The sequence below is a fragment of the Malurus melanocephalus genome, unplaced genomic scaffold (genome assembly GCF_030028575.1).
Source record: "Malurus melanocephalus ecotype Western Australia unplaced genomic scaffold, MMel_1.1 scaffold_41, whole genome shotgun sequence".
In the NCBI taxonomy this organism is placed as follows: Eukaryota; Metazoa; Chordata; class Aves; order Passeriformes; family Maluridae; genus Malurus; species Malurus melanocephalus.
The window spans coordinates 200,096-217,547 of NW_026623273.1; the positions used below are offsets into that span (position 1 = coordinate 200,096).

General features: G+C 36.3%; 1 protein-coding gene across 1 annotated transcript in view; it reads right to left on the reverse strand.

Annotated features, from left to right (window-relative positions):
• The window catches only part of AMACR (alpha-methylacyl-CoA racemase), a 19,321-nt gene continuing 1,869 nt past the window's right edge, over nucleotides 1-17,452 (reverse strand). Inside the window, exons 2-5 of the mRNA XM_057364657.1 lie at nucleotides 15,557-15,700; nucleotides 12,872-13,032; nucleotides 8,440-8,626; nucleotides 1-794 (exon numbers count right to left, since the gene is read on the reverse strand). Coding sequence (XP_057220640.1) covers nucleotides 385-794; nucleotides 8,440-8,626; nucleotides 12,872-13,032; nucleotides 15,557-15,700 — 902 coding nt within the window. The 3' untranslated portion in view covers nucleotides 1-384. The remainder of the gene's footprint in view (nucleotides 795-8,439; nucleotides 8,627-12,871; nucleotides 13,033-15,556; nucleotides 15,701-17,452) is intronic.

Consider the following 17,452-nt stretch of genomic DNA (forward strand, 5'->3'; position numbering starts at 1 on the left):
AAGAATATAGCCATATTTTATTAAAAGAATTGTTGTCAGGTAATTACAACATACATTACAAATCAATGGTGTAACCAAGAACTAAAAGAATCAAACTGCAGGATACAGTACTTAAAGAAACATTCTGAGGATTTACAGGTGCTTACCAAGCAAACTATGTAGATCTTCAGATCACAATTACAGTATCATTCTAGACAGCAGATCATCCACCTACACAATTAYGTAAGTCCCACTGTTTTCACATTAAATTTAAAATGTCAATAATTTAAAATTATATATTTTAAATCAATATTATATAAGCATTTATTTGTCATATAATTCAATTTAAAAGCATAAAAACTTACTCTATCAGTCTGAAATTTATCTGATATGCATAGTCAGAGATTATAAATTAGCTTTCGGGTTACCAAATTCTACTGCTTTTTCAGAATAAAGTTTAGCAATCTCTTGCTTAGTAAACCCATAATCTAGAAGTATCTCTTCTGTGTGCTCTCCTATAAAAGGATCTCTTTCACTTGATGGGATAGCAGGAGTCCTTGTTAGAAGAGGAGCAGGTCTAGGACTTATCTCTCCCTGATCATTTTTGATAAAAGAACTTCTTTGTTTGTTATGCTGATGTGAGGCAACATCATCGAGGGATAAAACAGGGGTCACACAGGCATCAGTACTATCAAATATGCTGCACCACTCAGCCTGTGTCTTCTGTGCAAAKATGGATGCAAATTTTTTCTTCATTTCAGGCCAGTCAGAGGTACTCATCTGAGAGGGGAGTTCATCTGAATCTAGCCCAAGACCTGAAAGGAGAAAAGCGAAGTTTAACTAGAGTTAACAATATTTACTATAGTTATATATAGTTAATAAAGTTTAATTATGGCTTAAACAAATTACTAAGTGCTTCCCACAACGAAGTACATTCCTCAAGAAGATAATCTTTTGCGGGCAATACTAAAAGTCACTTTGAACTTTATTTGGGTATCCTGCAGGGCAGGCAGCAGAGAAATAAAATGTTCTGTGACACTTGCAATTAGACTAAACTGCATCAGCAACAGCCTTTTAACTAAGTACATATAATAAACACTCATTTGTACAAACACTTCACAAAAGCAGCAGTTGCCTAGAGGTARTAATGTCCTGAGAACAGCTTCTGTAATAGGTATTGTGTTCTCTACCCGGCAGTAGTACTCTCTACTCTTTCATTCTGCTGCTTCAATGAGATGCAAGAATTTTTATCACTTCTTGTGGAGATTATCTCAAAAAGGAGGTAAAATAACAAGAAAAAGAAAAGGCAGCTGAAGTACACTTTCAAAATTGAGATCATACAGAGGTATAAGCAGAATATTTATACTAAATAAAAATCAGAAGTGATATATTGAAGGCTGTTCAAGCAGTTCCACCTTGAAATTCAAGAGCATGAACACAGCAGGAGAAACTCAGAAAAATCAGGGATAAGAAAGAAGTTAATTTGAGAAATCAGAAAGACTAGAGAACAACTATCATAATGCTTCACAAGTAACAAAAAAGGAAGCTTCTTATAAAACAGCATTCTCTGTAAAAGGCAGAAAAAGTGTAGAGCTCTGAAAAAATTGAATTTTGAGCATTCTTTCTTATACCTTTGGCTATCTAGTATCAGATTGATAATTAGACTAACAACTGTTAACAGGCTTGGGTACTAGTGAGTTGTTTGCAGGCAGAATTTACACAGACCTTTTCCAATCTTTAGCCATAGATAGGCAGAAAAAACTTAAAATGTCTTTCTACAGCCTCCTTTTCACTGGGAGGAGTAGACATAYTGCTGCTGAAACATATATGGGAAAAGAAAGGGAGATAATGTCTATATTCTTCTGCTCTTAAAGTTGTTTCTTTCCATTCAAAATCTGCACAATGTGCACTTCTTGGGGCCCACAGCACTGCCCCCCACCCAAGTTAATACAACATTTAAGAATTTCGCTGTTGATCACAAGGTTCCTAAACAGCAGTTTTGAATATGAATACACACTTTGAAATCATACTTTGGTACTTCAAAGGAAAACACATAGAAATTGCCAATCTTCAGACTTGTTAACAGCCTGGCAGTTCATTTTCAGCAGAAATCCATCACAGTTGAATTCACAAAATAAGCACTTTTACATCTTATTAGAAATGCCTGCGGATGCTAGGATAACTGATACTACAAGGCAAATATCAGTCCTTATGGCGCAAGATGTGCACCTTGAATCACTGAACTTACACTCCTGAATTCATAACCATTCATGTCATCCTAAAAAAGAGATCAGATGAAGATCACATTCACAGTGGGTGAATATTATGAATAAATAAAAGTTAGCAATACTTTMATTATTAATTTGATTATTGTTTTTCATACTACTAAAGACAAACAGTGAAGTATAGCGTACTTATCAACTATGAGGTGAGACAAATTTCCYTTCTTCAGCAAGTACAGCAAAGAACTAACTGAGCATCTGTCTCAATGCATGAAATCTTGTCAAGTGGAAACTTTTTTCATAGTAGTTCTGTTCTTATTAACTATGGTTTGGATTCTAGCAGCYAGTCCAACATGAGCAGAGGTTTGCCATTATCCCATTACACAATTATTTTTGATGATCGTGGCAGATGGGAAGTTGGCTGAGCCTCACGGCACACACTCTGGCAAACTAGAACAGTATGTAGAACCTGGAATTTAATATTACATGCTCATTTTCTGCTTACCACTGAAGACTTCAACTTTAAATAGTTGAAAGCATTTAAGCAGTACAGCTTCTCATTTTCCAGCTTGTGCTCACCATTTGTGGTTTAGATGAGCAGTATCAGAGCAGAAGTGACTGACTCAACAAGGAAACTATTACATGGCACAGAATTGTTTGGAGTACCACAAGAGGACAGACTTCACTCAGTGTAATCAAAAGAAAAGTATCTTTTACACAGAATATCTTATAAAGCAATCACCACTTAGTTGTTTTGTAAAAATTTTCGTTTAGGAATTTTGTATGGAAAAGCCCACTTAATCTACTCTAGCATAGCTTTGAAATTAGTTTTGAAAAACGAAAAACTGCCTCCTTATAATGATATAGCTTTAAATCTCCTTCAAATGCTACAGCTTTATTGTCATTTATGGATGCAGCAAACTGAAATCCCTATTTCTACAGAAACTCTTAGACAAACKCTAGTAAAATCAGGCACCTATTTCAGGAGGAATAAAACAGCAAAACTGATTAGATAAATAAGTGAAAGTGCTTTCRGATGTCAAAAATTGAAACAGATTTTTTATATTATTTCAGTCATACTATTTTAAAAATAGAGTTTTGTTCAGAATTTTCTTGGTTTAACTTGTATTTTCTCTTCAAAAATGTATGGTCACAGCAGAGTAATTCTGAAATTACGTTGTCACAACATGACTGAGTAATATAATTTAGTATGGGAAAACCTTAATTTTGGCCCAAACAGCACTGTAAGGTGAACACCACTGCACTCWCTGTGATTAGATAAAAATTTGTTCTCACTATGAGAGGGAACTGAAATTCAGAATATTCCAAGAGAGTAGTGAATTTTCACTAAAKTAACTATGTAAAGTTTTTTCTCTGCTTAAGGTTTCTGAAACAAAATAATTTTTAGAAAGTGGCAGTTGAGCAAATGGTYGATCAGGTTTCAGTACAACCAGGCCTCTCAGCAAAGGCATCCATAGCTATACTCCAAGTTGACATGCTTAACTACCACAATTGCAAATGGTTTGATGGAGCAAGAGTTCGCCCTCTACAATATTTATACAATGTTTAACGCTCATCATAATAAGTAATTAAAATAAAACATAACATTACGTATAACTGAGTCTAAAACATAATAGAGGAAACTGTCCTATTTGCATAATCAGTAATAATATGGTATTGCACTCAATGTATCAGTGGATTTTCAATTATATACCTTACAATCACAAAATAGACAGCCCTGTGGAAATCCTTCATAATGATGCAAATTATATTTTTAATTGCTTTCTACTTTTTTCTTCTTTTTTTTTAAAAAAAGTCACACAATGTAGTACTGAAGTAGGATGAAAGGGGTACCATGGAGTACATGTTCAGGACTTCAGTGACGGTCACTGCTTGTCACATCAGTGTAAGTGTATACTAAGCTCACTTTGTGTAACTGACTTTAYACCACATAACTCAGAATCAAACCTTTGCTCACATCTGCTTCCAAGTATTTACTGCATTCTTCATGCCTCTTGTAGCCTGGTTGTAGCAATACTAAGCACCTATTGCTAAAACGCAGGACAAACCTGCAGAAGCAATTCACAGGTCAGTTGAAAGACATTCTGTCCTTTTCTGTTGAAAGATTAAGGCTCAACATTAGTAGCACATGTTTCTTCCATCAGATTTTTCATAAAACGCTAAGGCATTTTAGCTATTTATTGTCTCATTTTCATAGTAATAAAATGAATACCTGCAAAGGGACTAAAGCTTGTTTGTTAATAGCAAATAGACAACACTGAGCCCAAAATACTTCTCTACTGCATCTATTTTACATATCTTCAGTTTCTCATAAGGCCTTCTTAAAATTTATTTAATTAATAACTTTCTGACAAGCATAAACTTAATTTTCCCTGCTGACCACAATCTACAAAGTCAACAAACTTCTCAAACTAATATGCTATACCTTTTAAATTTAGTTTCCCTCTGCAGACTGCTTCAGAACTTTCCTCAGCATGTCATTAACTGCACTTGGGTCCAGCCCTGGGCTCCTGTAGGAACTTTGCAGGGAAACAGTGAAATGAACCAAAACAATGGAAAACAGTCCTGCTTTGGCTAAACAGGATTCTGTGAGAAGGGACAAATGGTTCAGATATCAAGCTCCTTTCTCAATTCTGAAGTCTTTATACTTCCAACTGACATCTGCAATGCTTATACCCTTGTGCTCTCACTCTATAGGAGTGGCAAAAGTAAACTACTGTGAATATGGATAGAGAGACATCAAGTGGTTTTTGAAAATATTTTATCTGGAGGAGTACCAGACTGTTCACCAGCAGAACAGACCAGAAATATGGAGAAAAGCTATGAAACGAAATTACGGAAATCRTAGCTGGAACACAGCATTTTAAACCCCACTTCAAAGCTGGACTTAATGCCTGGAACAGACGACTCAGCTTAAGTCAAAGCTCCCCAGGCTTGTGAACGAGCAGTACAATTCTCACAGGCATCTTTTTCTTCCCTGTAGTATTCAAAGGCTTAAATTCTGAATTGAATTTCTGTAATAGACATCCCAGAAAGAAAATAATCCCTAAGTCACAATAAGATTCTGCTGTTCTAATTTAGTATCCTATTGCTTCAGAAARATTGAAACCCTAAGTACTGAAAGGAATAAATATTTCCCACATGAAAATCTGAACAGATCACTATTATATGCACCTAAAATAAAATTACAAAACATCAGTTACTTTAAATTTCATATTGGGAGAAAATCTTGAGTTTGGTCATTTACTTTAAACAATGCACTTTTACAAAATAAACAAAGAAATCTCATTAACTATAAACAAGTAAAGATTGTGATAAAATTAAAGGCAAAAAGAAAAATTTCCTCAAAGATTGCAGTATGCATGTTGAATTTTTTTAATATGTCAGAAACAGACAGAAACATATGCAACAATGATTGCAGTTGTTGTCTGCTTACAAGTGGATATACACCAATTCTTCATTGCTGGAGTAACTATTTTTGAAATTTCAGCTGTTACAATCAAGGAATTTCTCTGCATTATAAGCATAAAGAGTACTTTGAAACATGAAAGTAAAGTGTCCAATGTGRGTGCCCCAACACAGGCAGAAGAATTCACAGTTGCTGCTCTAACTTTATCGTCCAAATTTCTATAAAACAGCTAAAAGAAAAGCAGAGTTTTAGCATTTTTCTCAGTAAAGAGTTATCTAAATAAGACAGAGACCATAATTGACCATGTTGCTATCAACTGGCCACTGGTTTAATCTGTCAGAGGTTTCTCTCTAGATAAMCTGGTTGAGAGACAAAAGCTCAAGTTTTGCCATATAGCAATGATCAATACAAGAAGGTAGGACTGACCAGAAAAAATTCACTGTGAAAGAGTCTCAAACAGACAGACAGAGTCTCAAACACAGATAACATTGCAGAATTTTGKTKTTTTTTTTTTAACAAATACAGATTCTACCCCATTCCTGTAGCTTAAAAGTGTGATTCAATTTAGTYTCCAAAGAATAAAATACTGTAGGCCATGAATACTGCAGGCCAGTGTCTGATCATATATGCCAAACATATGGATATTTGAGTATGCAGCTTTACTTTTTTCTCATTTTCTTTGTATTTAATACAAGCACTCATCCTGTGCTTCATGTGCTAATACATGCACATCATCCTGAAGATATTTACTGGAATTCCAAATTATCTAACTCCCAGAACAATGGCTCACATTTTACTTTGATATAGTTTTATATTTATTTTTGTCCTCAAACTCCCATGCAAGCAAGAAAATCTCAGGGGATTGAATGAGAAAAACATTTCAAAGAACTGCAAATAATCAATGTGGAATAATCAACTATACTTTATTTTTCAAGATCAAGTTGCTTACAACTTGAGTTCACAAACAAGTTATTCTCAGGACAATTAGAAATAAAAAAAAAATATGATCCTCTTCAGCCAAGAACATGTCATTTCCAAACTTGACATCTCATCTGTTCAACATGATGTTGGATATGTCCCTGAGTCACTGCTAGAGCCTCCCTTGAGCATTTCACAGCAGCATGTACTAATTTAGATATTCCACACAATGACATGGACTTTTTTAAGCTGCAAGAGAAGCAGCCATTCACAGCAACAGATGTGTAAGAACTTAGGGAGCACCACAGGCCCCCTGTAGTGAGAACAAAGAGAACAAAGCCAAAGTATACAGAACAAGATCTCTCTTTGGGATCCTGCTCACCAAAGGCACACCCCACCTTACAATCCTGTAATGCAAAAAAGACGAGAGTAGCCAATGAAAACAATTGGTCACCATCAACTGACCAATGCCCAGCCTGTCCCTGAGCAGTGATCAGCTTCACTGCMAGTTTTATTGCTGAGCATGGTGCCCTATGGCACAGAATGTCCCTGTGGTCAGTTGGGGTCAGTTGTCCTGGGTGTGATCCCTTCTCATTCCTTGTGCATCCCCAGCCTTCTTGCTGGTGGAGTGGGGTGAAGAGGAGAAAAGTCCTCAGTGCTGTGCAAGCACTGCACTGAAACATCCCTGTGTTACCACTGCTTTCACCACAAATCCGAATCACAGCCCYATGCAAGTTATTGTGAAGAAATTCAGCTCTATCCCAGCCAAAACCAGGAYAAATGGTAGCATGAGTACAATTCATGGAATGCTACAATTCGAGGAATAATCAGTGGGAAAGAGACTGAGCAAAAATAAGGAACTACTCCCCTGACACGCTCAATGAGCAAAGATTGGCCACATGTGAGTCATTCAAATACAAAAGTGGTTCAYATAACACTGGGTACAGCCACTTTAGGAATCTTTGTTGTTATGCCTTCTACTCATTAAGCAATACTAAAATTAAATTGAGAACTTCTTATAACCTTCACATTCTGTAAAATGAAAGAAGAATAAATACAAAACTCATTAATTTTTTATATTTTCTTGGATTCCATATAGAAAGCACGGCAATCTACCAAAGAAGCATAACAAAAAAAATTAAATAAAATAACCAGTCAGAAGCTAAGAGCATATCTGATTATAGCTTGAGGCACACAAATAGTTCAAAGGTAGAGATGCACCTGAAAAATTCTGGTTTAATTTCAGAGTTTTAAATATTTTGCATAATCCATCTAATTTCTCAGAGAGATAAATCATGATTCATAGTCATATTTAAAGAGTCTTGGTCAAATACAAATACTATACCCACAGCTGGACACTAAAACCACTCTAAAATTGTGTGGTGGAAATTAATTAATTAAGCAGAATCTGCTTCTATGAAAATTTTGTTCGATCAAGAAATACTATGAACTACTTCCACTGAACAATCCTTTCTGAAACCATTTAAATAGTTTCTTAAAAAAATGGTAGCACAAGTAACTGAAATTGCTAGCAATTCTATTTGCAATATCAAATAATTAGGCCTCCTTTTTAAATTGCATTCACAATCATTTGATAAGACTGATTTCTAGAAAAAGTTGTTTAGTGCAGCAGTCACATCACAGACTACCATTACAATAACTCCAAAAGAAAACTTGCAGTTTAAGTGTAGTTGCTGAAGGTGAAAAGGAAATCAACTAATTGCTAGACAAAGGAAGTCAATTAAACTGCTACACACCTACTCAAAAGTTTCAGGAAGTGTTTGGCWTTTATAATGGAATCTCATAATCATGAATCAGAATCAAAATTAACTATTAAAGAATTCACGCAATATCTTTGCTGATATGAAACTACTGCTCCAATCTACTCACCCTTTATTAACTGGTCATAGAATTGAGGCTCAATGGCACCAACAGCCATGAATTTTCCATCGGAGGTCTTGTAGATTTCATAAAAAGGTGCACCACTATCTAGCAGGTTTTCACCTCGAGGTTTGCTCCAAAGTCCCAATTTTTGTGATTTCCACAGGTAGGAACTTAGGTATGCTACTCCTTCTACCTTGAAGATTTAAAGGAAAAGAAAACACCAAAGAAGCTTCAATAAATTAGTTGGCATGTTACCTAAATTTTGTATAAAGCAAAACAATGAAAAGCTACTAACAGTTGTGTCCTTTGTTAAGGTTTTTTATGACAATCTCTGGTAGGCAGTTTTATTTTTAAAATTTTCAATTATTGTTTACACTACATTTGTGAAATTGCTYAGAATGACAGAATAAGAAAGCGCATAAAGGTAGTAAAGCAGCTTCAGATGGCCAGCATTTTCAACATCCAATTTCCTCATTTAGCTAGTTTAGAGTTATCAGATGTTCATGAGTGAGTAATTTCAAGTGTTGGGACAAGCTTCTTAGCTCTACACAACATTAATTATCAATGCCTTCTAAATCTCTGGAAAACAAGATGCCTGTACAGTCTTACAAGAATCAAATKTTTATCTCCTTTAACTGATTGTAAGAAGACTGCTATTTTAGAAGAAAAAGTGAAGGAAATGAAATCAAATCTCCAATACCATGTTAAACAAAAACTATTCTCCCACTGTCATCACTAGCAGCTACATACACATAGCAAAGTAATCTCTACATAGAAAAGTGTCTGATGAATACAGCACTAGAAAACATGATAAATCCTGTTCCAACCTGCTCCTCAAAATTTTGGACATGTGGAGTAAAACCAGATGAAAATTCAGTTTGTTCAGTAATTAACAGSAAAATCATATTCTACAGTTTTGTTCATCAGCACAGTTTATTTTCTTTCAACTGTATTGAAAGAAAAGAACATGAAAGAACTGTAAGCAAAGATATGCCAGTTAATAGTGTACAGTCAGAAACATTCCAGCAGAACAGACTAAAACTGGAGCTGTATTATTCTGAGTATCATTTCACTCACACATTTTCAGCTGCACAAAATCAACATAACAGTCTACAGAGAAAAGCATACATACCAAACCAAAACAAAAAGATACTAAATTTTAATGTAGAAAGAGTTATTAGTTCCTACCTTTCAAAGCAAGAATTTAAAACATGCAAATTGCTGAAGTATGCAGTCAAGAACGCTCCTTCATTTAGTGTTACTTGACCTCTACTCTAGTACTGCTTMAAGGACAGGAATACTGCTGTCCTCATTGTCACATATTAGAGTCAATGAAAATACTTTCATATGAGAAAAAACTATACACTTCTATCTACATATCTACAAAATTATTGCAAGGATATTAAAATAAAGCTTGCTTTACTACTTATCTGATCTTGCACTGCTCATATTAGCAAACACACACAAAAAGCACCGAAAGTAAGGATAATGCAAAATGGCTTTAACTGAAAATTAGATTTCAGTGCTGACAAAGCTGTTAGTCAGCACCTGTACAATATCTATGTGCGACTTACCCTGGAAACACTTAAAACAGCCCGTCTGTTTTTGACTACTATAGAGACTTTAGAAATATCCCTGTCTGGGAAACTGGACAGCTAGGTTCTGCCTGAGGCCCACTGCAATTCAGCGTAAAAAAAGTAAAAAAAGTGTCTTAACATCTGCACCAGATCTCCAAAGGCATGTTCAAATAACATCATATACTTACTCACTAATGTGGTCATTGTAACACATGAAAAGGACAACATGAGAAGACTTCTTTTATAACATGAAAAGGACAACATGAGAAGACTTCATTTAAGTCTAATTGCAGAATGATTATAGTAACAGTTATGTGTTTCACTTAACGTCTCCCTCATGTTAAAAACATCTGCAGCCTCTGAAGCAGGCACAAGAACCCAGAGGCATCACCCCACTGGGTGACCTGTCTGCTCCGCAAGCCTTCTGTTGCTTCCGAAGACTGAGCAAAGCTCAAACAAAAGTGAGAATGAAACCACACCAACCTAATCTTTATTCCCGTGACTGATGAAGGCTTCTAGGATGTGGGATTTTTGGTTTTGAATACCTCCAGGCTGAGAAGGACCTGGAACCTCAGTCTTCAGTCGGACTGCTAAATGTTCCTGCCATGAGACTATTATACAAGTGATTATTACCAACATCCTTTCCTGTGGCTGTCTTCTCACAAAGAATGAGTTATGCTAAGTCAGATGCCTACCATCAGCAGAAAGTTCTGTGGTTGAAACTCCAGTGAACCCAAACTGAGGCCATGACTCACATGCCTCGGTTCCAGTGTGCTGCAAGAACGCAGAGGTACAATTGTGCCTACTATGTCACGCTTAAGTGTCCACTCTGATGGCAGCTATCTGGCTTCCTTTAGGATAGCCATGATCCCTACAGAGTCAATGACAAGAGACAGCAAACAGCATCAACCACTTCAGGCCAGGCACTTAATACTTCTGATACAGATGAAATGCAGGACCCAGTGTCTACTTTTTGCACAGTGCAATTTCTACTGTAGAAGGGAACTGCAATTACMATGAGACAAGAAAAAATAGGAAGAGACAATTTTTAAGGGCTTAAAAAACCCCACAACACATTCCATTCCAAATGAGCCACAAATTTCATTAGAACATTAGCAAACTTTCACTGATTCTTCTTCTAACAAATTCTTTCAGTTCTCTGAAGTATGATAAAGAAAATTTGATAATACTACTAACTACAAGTATATTTGAAGACTTGTCATAATTCTCCACAGTTTCTGTTTCACAAATACACAATCTCCCTTCAATTCTTCTTTTAGGTCATGCTTTCAGAGTCATAATTTTTGTTGTGCTACTTGGACTTCCTCAAATTAGCAGCTTTGAAAGATGATGGTCAGCGTCAGAAACTTTATTTTCCTGAGATATCATAAACACTGAATAGATTAGGATAATTTCTTCAGAAACTTTGCTAGCTGTATTTCCTGTTTGTACATACTAATACAGTATGTACGTGTTTCCYGACAGCATGGTATTGTTGACTCATGTTCAGCTTGTGACAACTACACAACCCCAGGATTGTACTTTGGTCAATTATTCTCTTACTGCATTTGTGCAGCTAATTGTTCCTGCCTGCAGAGGACTACAGAGCAGCAGCTGCAAATCCATGAATTGCAGACAGYTGTTTTAGGTCATTGCAACAATCTGAACAGGTAATTTTCCATTCTAGTCCAAGTCCAATATACTTGTAGTCCTTCACGTAATTGTATCATCTATAAATCTACTAAACACAATCACTCATCCATCATTAAGAGAAAACACTGAGAAAAAGCCCAACAGAACTCCACTTGGTAAGCTTTTCATGTTGACAATTAACTACTAATAACAGTAATTGTGGCAATAAAAATATTAGTTCTGTTTTGTACTGTTTCCATAAAATTTTCATCTAGACCATAATGCCACGGATGACATTTGAGAATGTCATGTGAATTTGTCAAAAACTACTCACATCAAGAAATCCAGCATCTGAATCCAACATCTCTTGCTATTCTACTGTCCTCAAGACCAATTCAACAACTGGGTTTGTTACAACAAATGTGTTTTTTTCAAATTATACTTAAAGCCAAACCTTAGCCTTCCCTGTAAAATGCCTCAAAGGAGGTAAAATTTAACTGCAATACTCTTTAAAAAGAAAAATAGGAAAAAAGGAAGGCCAAGAGAGAAACAACACCTGCAGATAACATAAGTTTCAAGGATAAATGTAAATATATATTCTTCCTCTGTGTGTAAGTGGGTGGCCTTCCAGTGGAAAATACACATAGTATTCATTATTAAGGCAATTTAGCCTTCCATTTATTTTACAGAATATTCACAAAGTATTTGAAATTGACTTCTTGGCAATGATCCATGGCAGTGTAACAATCCCAGGGACCAACGCTTCTAATAAGATAAGACCTGTCACAAATTTGTAAGATGATGTGTTTTGAATAAAGTTTTTATTGATGCAAATAAAGTTTATTAAGGTTTTTATTTAATGCAAGTTTTTATTGTAGCAGTGTTGTCATTTTTGCCATTATGCATTATGTCAATTGTTTATTATAAACCCTATTTCCATGCACTACTCTTACTCACCAAATATATACAGCTTATACTTTGTGAAGAAAGCGGACAGGCAAAAGGAAGGAGATAGGGCGAAGTTGCACTACGTGTTCCAGATCATAAGGATGTTATAGCAACAGTGATACATGAAAACTGCTTGCATCTGAAGGAATAGCTGTTTTATTTCCCAAATTCTCAGTTTTAAACCTCATGAATAGCTCCAATCTCCTCCCTTTTACAGATTTAGAGTAGGAAAAAACCCAAGCAAATCTAAGAAACCCCACATTCCTTGAGACCAAACTTACCATACTTGCATCAATGACCTGCCCTCTGCCAGATTTGACACGTTCAAAGAGGGCAATAACAATGCCCATTGCACACATGACACCTCCACCAGCAAAATCAGCCAGAACGTTGCAAGGTGCATAAGGATTTTCATCCTTTCTACCCAGCTTTGATAGCACACCTGACAGAAGAGAAAAAGTGAGGATAAGCATAAAATTACTACAAACATTCATTTCTAGAATAAAGTTTCATTCTTTTTAATCTRTGCAAACAAATAAGGATAAAGCAATCTTCTACAGTTTTCTGCCTCTGCTTGTCTATGTCCTAGCAAATAGTTATTCYTTAATTTGCAAAAGAATAAAAATATATTAAATCACATTAATGAAGATGTATTTATTAAAGAGCTGAATGAAAGCATCACAGATAAATGTTGATATTTTGGCTACATGGGGATAAACTTTGATAAAAAATCACAACTCTGTGTGCAATAATTCTTTATTAGTACTTTGTACATGTATTGAACTGCACCCATAAGAGGCATTATGAATAGTCTCAAAGCAACTTTGGTAAAYTGTTCTTCTCTTAATATTTAAATTAAAAATGCAGATGTACAGTCTTATGTGCTCATAACCAATGAACTAATAATCATAATAAAGGATCTCACATAGAGAGAGATAGAACTGTGCTTCAGTTCTATCCTCCCTCTTCAGCTATCTTTGGGGAAAAAAATGTTGCATGTAAGGAAAACAGGTGACTAGCACAGGAAGGTTATCTCTGACTGCATGCAATGTAAACACAGAGAACCTATGTTTATGCTAGCAATTATGCAYAAAACTAAAGGAATTAGAGCAAAGGCTAAGCCAGTTTACTTCAGTCAGAGCTTTGAATTTGTTAGCATTTCTCTGCTATCCTGAAAAACCTCTTTACTGTGACCTTACTCTTGGTAGTTACCTCATAGTGATTCCCTTTGAGCAAACAAGAATCTGCAGTCTGATCACCTCTCTCCTGTGTCTGCAGCCTAAGGTCTGAGACTTGTGAATACATGGGCAGAATTTCCTGAGAACTGCATGGTTCTGATGCACTGTTTAATTAGCTAATAGTCTAATGCACTTCCTACATGTGCAAAACTGAGTGCACAGTATAAAATGTTTACAAATCCTGACTAAGAGTCCTTTTTCTCCCTAAAACCTTGCCTTTAATAGCAATAAAAGTTGTCACAGGCACCAGAAGACTAATAAGCTAACTTCTCAGGAGTTCCTAACACAAGCCATTTTTTAGTTAAAGAAAGCCAAAGCTCATTAGTAAAATACTCAGAATATGAGATCTCATTTCTGAGGAATGACACCTTTCAAACACCTTGTTCTATTTCCTTTCAACAGGCAGAAAAACTTGATTTGTAAAATTTCAAGCAAGTTTTAGGAAGATAGCACTAACCAAAACACTAGTGATTAAGTCTGCTCCAGATGAAAAAGATCACTCTACTTATAAAGCAGAAAGTACTACAATCTAAGGTACAGCTGGACTATGTTGTTTCTGTACTGACAGGACTTCTCTCCACTAAAAAAAAATAAAAATACCCCAATAATTTGAAATCGCCTTGACATTAAGTCAAAATTGTTTCAAACGAGGCATATTTTCTTTAATCTTTTCTATTCTATAACAATTTTACAGAATGAGAGAAGACTGAACTCATCCCTAAAGAAATTTAATCCCACAGCACAATGACTCCTTATAACAGGTGATACCAGATCACCAGATTTGCAGTACCTCTGTTCTGGTTCTTCCCTGGGGCTAAAGGAAGAACCAGAATCCAAGAACTTTGGGAATCCAAGAACCTTTGGGCCACTTCCTCTCTTCCTTCAGAGGTTCAGAGAAGCATCAGAGAGAGAAGCAGTGTGAAGAGCAGRAGGTAGGGCTGTGCATGGATGGTCATCACCAGAGTTAGGTAACTTGTTACTRTTTCCTACTGCATACTTGTAGTATCATAATATTTAAAACCAGCAGTATGTCCACAATACCTTTATCAAAGGCAGCATTTCCATTTTATTTGAAGCCTACTTCCTTTTACTTGGTATCAGTGAAGACATATTAYAAGCGAAAAGCACAAGAACTCAATTGTCTTAGGTTATTTAGTTGTTCTTTGCTCAAAAAAGCCTGCTCAAAAAAAAAGGAAGCAAAATAATCCACAGCCCTTTCAGAATTATAAGTATACAGATTTTCTAGGAGAGAGCCCCTGAAGAAAAAAATCAGTCCTCTCTTCAGGTAAATATCAGGATATTTTATTCAGACAGAATAGCAAAAGGGTAGGAAATCATGTACAGCCTGAGAAGACATCTGATACAACCTAAAAGCTCACTGCTGCTGCAAAACAGCCTGTCCAATCATGTTTCCTCCTTTCTAGGGTTGACCGGTTTGTTGGATCCCTTAATGAACTGATTCACCTCAATAACCTCACAGAAAACATCCTCATTTCTTCTTACCAGTTTTTGATTTGTGAGGAAGTTTACAGAAGGGCTAAGCAAGTGCCAGAGCTGACTGAAAGCATCAGGGAAAATTTCACTGATTCACATTTCACTGACAGAGACATTTCAGATCAGACATTTCATGCACCTCAGATAAATTTTGAGTTATCTCCTTTCCCCAAATTCTTGAGTCTTGATTTAAGAGAGAAAAGAAACTATTTAACAGGAAATTTTACAGCCTACCTGATAAAGCCAAGTAATTGATGTCATGACCTGCTGACTTGGCATATATTCCTGTCTGGCCAAATCCAGTAAGTCTAGCATAGATGAGTCTGGGATTCTCCTGTAKAAGGACGTCTGGGCCAAGCCCAAGTCTTTCCATGACACCTTAAAAAGACATAAACCAGGAGTTCTAATTCACATTCACTTTTAATAATACTCAAAACATAATGGTTTAAAATTACATTATACAACAGCAGAACTCAACTGCACTTCATAAAGCAGTACTTTCTACTTTTGTATCCATATTACAATGTGAACATTATAAATAACCAACATACTGAAGAAATTTTTAATATCAACCAAATGGAAATTAGGCTTTATGGGTTTCTTTCAGCTTTTTTTTCCTATTCTCTAAAAGAATGACAGAAAACCATGCTACTCTGGATGAAAGAGAAGGCTACCAAAAGGCTTGTAAAACTAGACAAAGAGAAAACTCTTCTATTTTCCATATTAAAACCASTTGAAATGTCTCCTGTATTTCACTGGAATACACTTTCCTCATAATTTCTATGTACCTCATGTGCTCCTGTGTTTTTTAACTCACTGATGCAAAGGGACCATACCCCTATTCTACAGAAGATCTGCAACAATCACACACAAGTAAATGTGTTCTTTTGTAATGCAGGGAATGAGAAACTTCTAAAATCAGTGAAATGTAAGCTGGGTCGGCATGGATTTGCAGAAATTAAGGCTAAAAATTTCACCTTGCGGTCCTAAAACAGYGGTTTTCAGAGAAGAAGCTTGAGTWGCAAACAAATTATACTTTCTTATTGGCTTGGTGCAGCTTGGTCAGTCAGACTTTGACCTATGACCTACACTGCCACTGCAGGCCCACAAATTTTGGAAGGAAAGGGTAACATAATTTCAATGCCTGCTCCACCCCARAATCTACTACTCCAGTTTGTTTCATAAGACTAATCCATAATGTTATAACACCTTCAATTTTGTTAAGATCCATTTTTATTGTATTAATTAGTGGGCAGTGGCAAGTGACTACTGACAAGCAGAAAGCAGTGAAATTTGGTAAAGCGTATGATTTCCAAATGCACAAGTGGCATTTGGATGACAAATAATCCCTCTGGTGTCACAAAGTCGTTGTTGTAAGATCAAAGGTATATATGCCTTTATGGAAACTGTTCTTCCGATTGGACCCCCACCATCACACTGTTTTACACCTGTGTCTTGTGTTACATGGAAGGCGCAACCAAATGTATTCTATTTCCATCTCCATAAGCTGTTAAGGTGAGTGGGATAGTATTCTTGATCCTCTCCTAACTCAGCCGTGATAATTCCCTCCTGGGAAGCAGAAGAGACTCTTTGGGGGGCCATCTCCACTAATGGGCCATCAAAGCTCTGGAATGACTCTTGGAATCACATCATCCTATTGTGAGATGCTTCACCCTGAGGCAGGACTGAACATTCCCACCTGTATATAAGCTGAGGCTTGGAACACCAAGGGGYACTACCACTGGACTTCCTAGAGGACAAGAGCTTGAGAATCACCACTGGACCTCCAGACCTTTCTACAGGATCACCACTTCAACAAGGCCACATCCATCACCCCAACAGGACTGCAGCCGCCATTTAACTGGACTGCTACCATCACCCTGACCAACCGTGTGAACAGTGTGGCAGGCTGATATTGTGACTTTGTCAGTTTAAGCCAGTGTTTTTGTACCGTGGCTTTTATTTCAATTTTCCTATGAAACTGTAGTTCTGACTTGGAATCTCTCACAATATATTTGTGTCAGGTTAATTCGTCCACTGGTGCGCATTCAAACTAGCACAACTAACCTGATGGGTCACAGATTTGCCCAGTTTACAAAACTGCCTGCCTAACTGGGAAAGAAAAGAAAA